Source organism: Oncorhynchus keta, unplaced genomic scaffold, assembly GCF_023373465.1.
Source record: "Oncorhynchus keta strain PuntledgeMale-10-30-2019 unplaced genomic scaffold, Oket_V2 Un_contig_1863_pilon_pilon, whole genome shotgun sequence".
Taxonomy (NCBI): Eukaryota; Metazoa; Chordata; class Actinopteri; order Salmoniformes; family Salmonidae; genus Oncorhynchus; species Oncorhynchus keta.
The window spans coordinates 184,622-196,013 of NW_026281022.1; the positions used below are offsets into that span (position 1 = coordinate 184,622).

General features: G+C 42.1%; 2 protein-coding genes across 2 annotated transcripts; one reads left to right on the forward strand and one right to left on the reverse strand.

Annotated features, from left to right (window-relative positions):
- Positions 1 to 264: 264 nt before the first annotated feature.
- Positions 265 to 5,491, reverse strand: LOC118363891 (uncharacterized). Its single transcript, XM_052504014.1, has 14 exons — positions 5,469 to 5,491; positions 5,231 to 5,268; positions 4,533 to 4,736; positions 4,051 to 4,185; positions 3,780 to 3,968; positions 3,196 to 3,330; positions 2,925 to 3,113; positions 2,674 to 2,829; positions 2,406 to 2,552; positions 1,622 to 1,756; positions 1,413 to 1,531; positions 1,194 to 1,328; positions 975 to 1,086; positions 265 to 610 (listed from the first exon to the last, which is right to left on the reverse strand). Exons 2-14 carry the CDS (start codon positions 5,265 to 5,267, stop codon positions 537 to 539), a joined length of 1,767 nt encoding a protein of 588 aa, XP_052359974.1. The 5' UTR covers position 5,268; positions 5,469 to 5,491; the 3' UTR covers positions 265 to 536.
- A 1,051-nt stretch (positions 5,492 to 6,542) lies between these two features.
- LOC118363892 (adrenodoxin-like) lies at positions 6,543 to 9,302 on the forward strand. The gene is made up of 4 exons (XM_052504015.1): positions 6,543 to 7,051; positions 7,972 to 8,096; positions 8,234 to 8,363; positions 8,895 to 9,302. Exons 1-4 carry the CDS (start codon positions 6,711 to 6,713, stop codon positions 9,001 to 9,003), a joined length of 705 nt encoding a protein of 234 aa, XP_052359975.1. The 5' UTR covers positions 6,543 to 6,710; the 3' UTR covers positions 9,004 to 9,302.
- The last annotated feature ends 2,090 nt before the right edge of the window (positions 9,303 to 11,392 follow it).

Genomic DNA, 11,392 nt, shown 5'->3' on the forward strand with positions numbered 1-11,392 from the left:
AGGCAGGAAGTAGATAGTCTAGCCTATTTTATTATTTATGACTACCTGCCATACAGGAGTGTCTCATTCATAAACCTGGATTATACGGCTTGGATCAGTTGGTTCCAGTTAATTTCATTATACAGTATATACTATTCAAACAGTATTCAGACAGTTGGAGTAGGGGAAGACTTTGGACCTGTTGCTGAAGCGTCATTGAAACAGCTCCAGGCAGAACACATCTCCAGCTGTTTTAATTTCAATGAACACAAGAGACACACCATGTAAAATGCTCCGTTTTTATTTTAAGAAGGGAGGACATACAACTTAATACAAACAGGATGTAGATGTTGTATGGTTCACATGATTACTGCATGGAAACAGAATGTGTAGAATGGATATATTTTTTTAAAATCCATGTGTTTTTTAATGTCACTCAAGATGGTGACAGAATAGAACACTTCATGTTCCAACTTGCCATCAAGTGACAAGTCCCTTTCATAGTGAATTGTAATGTCCATTTTACTTATTCTAATTCTACAGTTAGTGCAGGCCTCTCATGCTGCCATGGGGAAGGAGCAGATGGAAGCTCTCTTCAGTTCACAGTCCACTGCTGTCCACCAGCTCTCATCTGGGAGAGGGAACAAATGACAATGTTGTTAAATGGACCACTCATATACCATATAACCCCATTTTAAGGATCTAACTTTGATTGTGTGTAATAGACCTGTTGATTAAAACAGTATCAGAATGTTATGGTCATGAAAGAACATAAATCTTATAATACAACATGCTCTCATAACCAAAACCAAGTTCATCTGGGTCCTTCCCAGACTTTTTATGATTTATAGCCTTATTTATCAACAGTCTCAAAGGTAGCATTTCACAATATAACCTGTTATTGATAACACTGTGACTTAGAAAATATTATGTTGTTAATACTTCAAAGGTTGTCAATATAGATATTAAATACTTTTTAAAGGTATGAGTCTCACCAATTCTGAACATCTCCAGACAAGCCTGCTTGTCTGTCTGTGTGTCTGGGTGACCGGGCATCCAATCACTGTAGCCCCAGGGGGACCCGTCGGTCCACTCTGACTGCTTATCCTGCAGGGGTCACACACACACACACCATTAAAACTCTTGGAAAATGGCTTGGTTACTATTAGACATTCTGATTGAACAAGAGTGAAGGGGGGGGATGGAATACTGACCTTCACGACTCCACCCAGCCAGGTGAGGACAGGACTCTTGGTGGCCCTGGTCACCATGGAGACCAGGCGGGAGTGCAGGTCGCCTTTGGTTACGGAGGCCAGGTGTCCGTGAGGGGAGAGAATGCTGCAGGAGGACTGGACGCACACACAGACACAAATATTAGGAGAGCTGTTTGTTTCAGAGAAAAGTGAATATGACTGACTGGGTGTATATTTCACCTCTGCCTCACTGAAGGTCATTAGTCTGGGGTTGAACTGATAGCAGTGGCCATCGATGACCTCACCAACACACTCTTTCTCTGAGTGAGTCTCAGCCTTAGCACTCAGCAGCCTGTCATCTACAGGGAGACGGAGAGCAAGCATACTCCCTCAGTACACAAACACACACAAACTGTACACACACATACTGCACACAAAAACACTCTCACCCTGAGGTGTCTGTTTCATGCTTCTCTCCATCTCTCCAACAGGCCTGATGATGCGTCCGCTCCTGATGTCCACTAGAGTTTTCTGGGAGTTCTCGGTTCCCTGTCTGAACTCATCCACAGAGGAAGGAGTGTACACTGGAGAGAGAGAAATATAATTTACCCTGAGTGTACAAAACATTATGAACACCTTACCATGACATAGACTGACCAGATGAATCCAGGTGAAAGCTATGACCCCTTTCTGATGCCCTTTGTTAAATCCACTTCAATCAGCTTAGATGAAGAGGAGGAGACAGGTTAAAGACGGATTTTTAAGTCTTGAGACAATTAAGACATGGGTTGTGTATGTGTGCCATTCAGAGTGTGAATGGGCACGGCAAAATATTTAAGTGCCTTTGAACCGGGTATGGTAGTATGTGCCAGGCGCACCAGTTTATGTCAAGAACTGCAATGCTGCTGGGTTTTTCACGCTCAACAGTTTCCTGTGTGTATCAACAATGGTCCACCACCCAAAGGAAATCCAGCCAACTTGACACAACTGTGGGAAGCATTGGAGTCAACATTGGCCAGGATCCCTGTGGGATGCTTTTAACACCTTGTAGAGTCCATGTCCCAACGAATTGAGGCTGTACTGAGGACAACGGGGGGTGCAACTCAATATTAGGAAGGTGTTCTTAATATTTTGTACACACAGTGTAAATAACCCTAAATACTTCTTCCAATAGTTATTTCCTTTTTTAGAGATTACAATTTCAGAAAAATGTAACATTTCAAAGCCCTGTACCTGGTGCCACTCTCCTGTCCATCTCGCTGACGTGTTCCTTGACTAGGCCGGTGTTCAGGTTCATAATGAATCGTCTGGAGGGCTCTGTTCCCTGTCTACGTTCCTCCACTGGGACGCTCCGGACCTCAGCCTCGACCAGCCTCACATCTACAGGGAGAAGGAGAGGGCCACTGAATAAACAATTCAAGTGGACAGGCTTTTAGATATGGATACGAATATCTATATATATATATTTAGTGTATATCAAAAATAAAAACATCTGTTGTACTTTGTAATCTGTCTCTCTCATCCTGAGGTGTCTGTTTCATGCTTCTCTCCATCTCTCCAACAGGCCTGATGATGTGTCCGCTCCTGATGTCCACTAGAGTTTTCTGGGAGTTCTCGGTTCCCTGTCTGAACTCATCCACAGAGGAAGGAGTGTACACTGGAGAGGAGCAGGGGAGAAAGACAATATATAAAACCCAAAATGTAAAAAATAAATAACATTTCTGGACAATGTAACATTTCAAAGCCCTGTACCTGGTGCCACTCTCCTGTCCATCTCACTGGCGTGTTCCTTGACGAGGCCGGTGTTCAGGTCCATGAGGAAGCGTCTGGAGGGCTCTGTTCCCTGTCTGCGCTCCTCCACTGGGACGCTCCAGGGCAAAACATCAGCCCTCACCCATCCTCCCACTCTCCTCTGGACTGGGACTGGGACCTCCATAGGCTCTGGATAGGAAATACATGGGTTAAGTGCTCAAGAACATTTTAGTATATTCTCTCTCTATTACAAATACACACACTCTCTCACCCTGAGGAGTCATTATCATGCTTCTCTCCATCTCTCCGACAGGTTTGATGATGCGTCCGCTCCTGATGTCCACCAGAGTCTTCTGGGAGTTCTCGGTTCCCTGTCTGAACTCATCCACAGAGGGAGGAACGTACACTGGAGAGAGAGAGAGAGAGAGAGAAATATACAGACACAATATATGTTACACTGTTTTCACCCATATCTTTAACACTGTTTTCGCTCATATCAGTTACACTGTTTTCACCCATATCAGTTACACTGTTTTCACCCATATCTTTAACACTGTTTTCACCCACATCAGTTACACTGTTTTCACCCATATCTTTAACACTGTTTTCACTCATATCAGTTACACTGTTTTCACCCATATCAGTTACACTGTTTTCACCCATATCAGTTACACTGTTTTCACCCATATCTTAAACACTGTTTTCACCCATATCAGTTACACTGTTTTCAGCAAGCCTTAGCTTCCAAAGCTAATGTCTGTAGGACTGCTAGAAAACCTGTGCTTACTGAGTCCAGGGGAGAAAGACAATATATAAAGCCCAAATTGTAAAAAATAACATTTCAATGCCCTGTACCTGGTGCCACTCTCCTGTCCATCTCGTTGATATGTTCCTTGACGAGGCCGGTGTTCAGGTCCATGAGGAAGCGTCTGGAGGGCTCTGTTCCCTGTCTGCGCTCCTCCACTGGGACGCTCCAGGGCAAAACATCAGCCCTCACCCATCCTCCCACTCTCCTCTGGACTGGGACTGGGACCTCCATAGGCTCTGGATAGGAAATACATGGGTTAAGTGCTCAAGAACATTTTAGTATATTCTCTCTCTATTACAAATACACACACTCTCTCACCCTGAGGAGTCATTATCATGCTTCTCTCCATCTCTCCGACAGGTTTGATGATGAGTCCACTCCTGATGTCCACCAGAGTCTTCTGGGAGTTCTCGGTTCCCTGTCTGAACTCATCCACAGAGGGAGGAACGTACACTGGAGAGAGAGAGAGAGAAATATACAGACACAATATATGTTACACTGTTTTCACCCATATCTTTAACACTGTTTTCACTCATATCAGTTACACTGTTTTCACCCATATCAGTTACACTGTTTTCACCCATATCTTAAACACTGTTTTCACCCATATCAGTTACACTGTTTTCACCCATATCTTAAACACTGTTTTCACCCATATCAGTTACACTGTTTTCAGCAAGCCTTAGCTTCCAAAGCTAATGTCTGTAGGACTGCTAGAAAACCTGTGCTTACTGAGTCCAGGGGAGAAAGACAATATATAAAGCCCAAATTGTAAAAAATAACATTTCAATGCCCTGTACCTGGTGCCACTCTCCTGTCCATCTCGTTGATATGTTCCTTGACGAGGCCGGTGTTCAGGTCCATGAGGAAGCGTCTGGAGGGCTCTGTTCCCTGTCTGCGCTCCTCCACTGGGACGCTCCGGGGCAGAACCGGGACCTTGCGATCCTGAAGCCTACCTCTAGGGGATGCCACTACATGATCCCTCAGTGGGGCAGCATGTAAACCTGGGGGGACACAACATACAATCAGTAAATATTATAATCTAGAGCAAAAGTGGGGGAGGCACGGTCAGATTCATACATACACACACTTGCAAAAATGAACATACTGATGCACGCACACACATGCACACACACCCTACATGCATGCATGCCAGCCCACAAACACACTGCCCTTGAACTTTGACCTTGTTATACAAGGCATGCGCTTATTTTGATCAGATAAGAACATACATAGAGAATGAAGCGCTGCCCTATTGGTACAATTATTAACCACTGTGCCAGGAAAATAGTCTATAATGATAAGAATTTATTGTAACAAAGTTCACAAGAGCAGAATCAATGTCAAGAACAAGTCCAACATTACTACAGTCCATTGATATAGTGAAATGTAGTAATTTTGAGTATGCAGCCTATACTGTAATATTCCAGTTATTCTCAATTTGAGGAATCTCGTCTGTCAAAAAAAAAAGAAACATTCAAAACTTTCAGATTCTTACTTGACAAAGCCAGGAGCAACAACGTAAACGTCAACATCCTGTTAACAAGACAAGAAGCAAAGAAGAGAAAAAGTGGATGAGAGAGAATGGTGGTGTCTAAATGTACATAGTGTCTGGATGTATATACTGTATCTACCTAACTCAGACAGGTCATCTCACCTGATGGTTGTAGTGTGAACGCAGCTGTGCTAGTGCTCTGTGACTGTTCTCAATCTAAAAGTCTCACTGTCTCTCTTACCTTTTAGTCCAAGTGCTCAGTTCCTGTCCAGTTTACCAGTGCCTTGGCCTCTCCCTTCACTTCGATAATGTTTCGACCTTAGTGTCTATTTAACATTGGGTTCTAAGTACGTGAGTAGCTAGCCTACATTGACTGTGTGTGTCTGTGTCAAATACGTTTTCCTTTTATAAATAATATATATACTGTCTATACACCATTTAGCCAACGCTCAGTCTGTGTATCTTTGTGTGTGTGTGTATTGAGTGTGCGTAGTTGTATTTCACTTACCTGTATGGTGAACAGGTGGAGGTCTGGAGACTCAGAAAGTGATTTGAGGAAAGGAAAGACTCACTAGTCAATAAGTATTCAGCAGCAGCAATAAAGATGATAAGGGGCGTACACTCTGATATTAACACAAACAGTTCAAATGGAATCCTAAGTTCAAGAACATTGTGAAACAGCAGCAATCCCATTAAAAAAGAAATAAATTGGCAATAAGACTTTACCTTGTTTCACCTTTTTATAAACATTTTGGATTGCTGCCATATCCCAATGTTTTTTAACTTGGGATTTCATTGGAAGTCTTTGTCACGTATGGCAAGGCATCCAGCTAATAAAGTGAGATAGCGCACTTGTTACCCACTCCACACAAGCACGAACAGTATTGATTGAATTCGTTTTCTTTATATCAGTAACATTTGATCAAATGACTTTATTCCATTTAAACTGCCCTGTGTAAACTACTAAAATGATAACACATATCTGGTGTGCTACACCATATAGAATCGTATGTATGAATGGAAAAGGAGACTTGTGGTAGTTCATTCTTCCCATAATGAGTTTTGAGTAATAATTTCCCTTTCAGCTCATATGCAGATATTGAGGATAAGAGTACTTTTCAAGACCACAGTAGACAACTTAAAACTAGTTTTCAAAATAATCATGCACCATGCGCTAACATTTGGATACATTATGGAATACATGATATAATACATTTTAAAACATGAAAACGATTCACTGCCCCGAAAAAGACCCCAAGAAAACTCTTGTGATTGGCCACGTAAGGTCACGTGAGAGTGCATGTCAGAATTTGTTCCAGGAAGTTATTTTGAGATCTTTAAATAAAAAAAGTAAAACCTTGCGCTTTGCCTTTGAAATAGTCCAGAGGCTAAGCTTATTTAATTTAAACGAATTAGGTATATTTCAGGTTTTATTTCCAAAGTGATCGTGTAGCAGTATGGCCTCCATATAGCAGTAGCTAAGATGTTATGCAATAAACGTGAGCAGCGGTGTCTGCTGGTTACGCAAAGGGCTAGATATGGCCATTTTAGCTTGTTTTGTCAGTACTGTATAGCGGTCTCATACAAAGCGAAATCGGACTCTTCCCCGCCGTTTAAGCTAGATTTTGAACGTCATCTCCAAGCAATGGCTCTGATGACATCGGCAAGAAGACTATTTCATGTTTCGTTCCGAGAAAATTCTCTACGACGAGCTGAAGCACTTATTTCAGCAACAAACACAACGTCGGGGAACTTATCATTGGCCGGTCAGCGAATGGCCTGTAGTCGTGTAAGGGATTTTAGCACCAACACACAACCTCTTAGGTAAGGAATCGTGTCATCTATCATTTCCCCAAACGTACTTAACTTGCTAGCTATAAAGGTATCCACACTTTGTTAGGATACTTGCTAGTTAGTCATATTGGCTACCTTAACTAGTTAATGTTAGGAAGAATGCTAACGTTAACAATAACCGAAGGCTAACTTCAGCAGAAAGGCTTGTTGCGTAATCAGTGTGTCAGTACTCGATGTATTTGATCGAACCAACTAGATAGTTATGATTAAACACACACTTCTAAGAAATTATAACTTCCAAACTTGCAGCAGTGTGACGAAAAGGTCAGTCAGTCACTCCTGAGGTCGGTTATCCACTTCTGGTTGAAAATGATGAGCAAAGGTTAACCAGCTGTCTTGCCACCTACTTCCTTAGTAACACACCGTTCTATTTAATCAATTTATTAACCATGACACACTGCCTGTAACCTTATGTACATCTCATCATGTGGAAATCAATTGATTTGCAAACTGTCACCATTGTACAGCTAGGTACAACTGACTGATCATTCTGGCAGATAAGCGCCATCAAACCAGGACTTTGTTCAGGATCTCTAAACAGTTGTTGGACTAGGACATTGCTGGATTGCTTGTGGGACTAGTTACTCACTGTAGAGTATGGAACGACTGTAGAAATATTGTTCAACACATCCTGGTATAGATGTCAAAGCTAAAGCCATTGGATCTGTCTGCAGAAACCCGAAACCAATAGACCTTCAAAAACAGCCTGTACATTCGCAACTGAAGTCCTGAGAGGGTGTTACCTAGTCTATGGGAGTTCCCCATTTCCCACATACAATGCAAAGTCCTTGAGCATCTGTAAAGTGTTTTGTTAATCCAATGTATTCCAAATCCCCAGCATGACCACAGCTACTGTCTGTTATTGCACCCTTGTGTCTGTTCCTGTGCAGAGCTGACAATAAGGTGACGGTCCACTTCACCAATCGAGATGGAGAGAAGATCTCTGTCAAAGGCTCTCCTGGAGACTCTCTCCTAGATGTCATTATCGACCAGGACCTCGATTTTGATGGGTTCGGTGAGTTGGGTTACGTTAATGTGGTTAAGTGAATTAATACGGTTGTTTATTGTAGGTTTCACCTGCTCTCTCACTCTATGGGATGTTTTGATCTCTCTCTCTGTCTGTCTCTGTGTGTTTCTCTGTCTGTCTCTCAGGCGCATGTGAGGGGACACTGGCCTGTTCTACCTGTCACCTGATCTTTGAGGAAGACGTGTATAATAAACTGGGCCCCATTACTGACGAGGAGATGGATATGCTGGACCTGGCCTACGGACTCACAGACACGTGAGACACACACACGAATTGGAGGCCCATTGATTGGACGCACAAGTGAAATGACACACACACACACACACTGCCACCAGTGTAACCAGAGTGTTATGCTGCTCAGCATTGCTTTATATTGAGATTAGGAGGTAATCATTGTGAGGAACAAGAACAGAGGGATAAACACACAGTGGCACATGTTTGCCTTGTACTGTTGCTAGCCTGATTTCCAACCAATCGGAAGGGGATTTGAGTTCTGTGTTGCTGTTGCCGGTTTAGGCAGAGCAAGAGGAGAAGGGTGACAGTCACGACCTCACTAATCATATTAGCTGAGTGTTGACTGAACCCCTTGTGACACTGGCCCACTTCTCTTCTGTTGTCCCAAACGTTACCCCGTAAACACATCTTGAATAAGATTACTTCCTCACTCTCCAATTTCAATTATTTCAAGTGGATCCATTTTGGTTAGGTCATAGCTTTGTGATGTTTTTAAATATGTTTGTCATAATCTTTTTTTTCTTCTCCCCCCCCCCTCTCTCTTTCTGCCAGGTCCCGCCTGGGTTGCCAGATCTGCCTCACCAGGTCCCTGGAAGGGATGACAGTGAGGGTGCCTGAGAGTGTGGCAGACATCCGACAGAGTGGAGACGGGTCCTCATAATTGCCACCCCAGGCCAGAGTAATAGATGTACTGAAATCTGCCCAAATCAATGCTTTATTTCAACACTAGCATGACCAAATAATGCCCATTTCTAAGTGGTATGCTGTTATAAATGTCGAAATTGAAGACACTGTATTTATAGAGACTATGAGATATTAACATTTGAATGAGTCCCCATCATAGTTTTGCATTCACTTTATACAGGGAACAATGGGGAAAGTTGGCAAATAATTTCTCTGTGCCGAGCAGGTTCTGGAGAATAGAAGAAAGTTTAGATGGAGAATAGAAGAAAGTTTAGATGGAAGTCTCCAATCAGCCCCCCCGTCCTTAACGGTTGTGAAGTAGTATATACTGAACAGAAATATTAATGCAACAATCTCAAATATTTTACTGAGTTAGTTGATATGAGGAAATCTGTCAATTGAAATAAATGAATTAGGTCCTAATCTATGGATGTCCCATGACTGGGAATACAGATATGCATCTGTTAGTTATATATATTTTAATAGAAATGGGCCTCGGGATCTCATTACAGTGCTCCTGTGCATTCAAATTGCCATCGATAAAATGCAGTTGTGTTTGTGGCTTATGCCTGCCCATACCATAACCCCACTGCCACCATGGGGCACTCTGTTCACAACGTTGACATCAGCAAACCGCCATACACATGGTCTGAGGTTGAGGTCGGTTGGACATTCTGCCCAATTCTCTAAAATAACGTTGGAGGCAGCTTATGTTAGAGAAATTAACATTCTATTATCTGGCAACAGCTCTGATGGACCTTCCTGCAATCAGCCTGCCAATTGCAAACTCCTTCAAACTTGAGACATCTGTGACATTGTGTTGTGACGAAACTGAACATTTTAGAGTGACCTTTTATTGTCCTCAGCACAAGGTGCACCTGTGTAATGATCATGCTGTTTAATCAGCTTCATGATATGCCACACCTGTCAGGTGGATAGATTATCTTGGCTAAGGAGAAATGTATGCACACAATATGAGAGAAATAAGCTTTTTGTGCATATGGAACATTTCTGGGATCACTTTCATAGTCCACTACCTCCCTGGTGAGTACTTAGAAATAACACATTCAAATAGTTGTTTTTTGTGCTATTACCAATACACATTACCAATTGTATTGAATTCTTTAAAATAAGTACCAAGAAGTGCAGCTTGTCACCATGTAGTTTCTGAGTAAATACCAGCTGAAACAGGATTGTAAATTCACCCATCCAGACTTCAGAATGACACCCATTAATCTGGCCAGAGGCGAGACTGGTTAGGATGCCTTATCTTGTCACTTCTATGGCCACCCTAGTCTTTGTTTTATCAAGTTGTGTAGCCTTACTGTCTTTAGTGTTGTCCTACCACTCGTGTAACCAAATATTAATTTCATCTTCCACGTAATTGTAAATAGCACTCATCTGTGTCTAGTCAGAGAACTTCTGTATTAAAATTGACTTTCTAAATTAGTCTGATTTCTCTCTGTCTGTCCCATGTCCTGTTGTTGGCTCTGAAGAGAAACCACCCTCAAGGGAATATACCATTATACTAACATGATGTATTGCTCAACCATAGAAAATGGATCCTGCATGTTCTTTAATGAGAAAATGACACACAGCAGGAAGGAGTATTACTTCAGTCCTTCAAATGCGTCACTCTTAATGTATACTGAAAAAATATAAACGCAACATGTGGAAGTCTGTCAATTTAAATGAGGCCCTAATCTATGGATTTCACATGACTGGGAATACAGATATGCATCTGTTGGTCACAGATACTTTCGAAATGGGCCTCGGGATCTCATTAAGGTATTTCTGTGTATTCAAATTGCTGTCGATTAAAATGCAATTGTGTTTGTCTGTAGCTTATGCCTGCCCATACTATAACCCCATTGCCACCATGGGGCACTCTGTTCACAACGTTGACATCAGCAAACCCGCTCGCCCACATGACACCATACACATGGTCTACAGTTGTGAGGCCGGTTGGATGTTCTGCCAAATTTTTCTAAAACAACGGAGGCAGTTTATGGTAGAGAAATTAACATTCTATTCTCTGGCAACAGCTCTGGTGGACATTCTGCAGTCAGCATGCCAATTGCATGCTCCCTCAAATTTTAGACTGACGTGTGACAAAACCACTTTTTAGAGTGGCCTTTTATTGTCTCCAAAACAAAGTACACCATTGTAATGATAGTTTAATCAGCTTCTTGATGTGGCACACCTGGCAGGTGGCTGGATTATCTTGGCAAAGGTGAAATGCTCACTAACAGATGTAAACACATTGAGAAATATTTTTGTACGTTTATGAAAATGTCTGGGATCTTTTATTTCAGCTCATGAAACATGGGACCAACACTTTACATGTTGCATTTATTTTTGTTCAG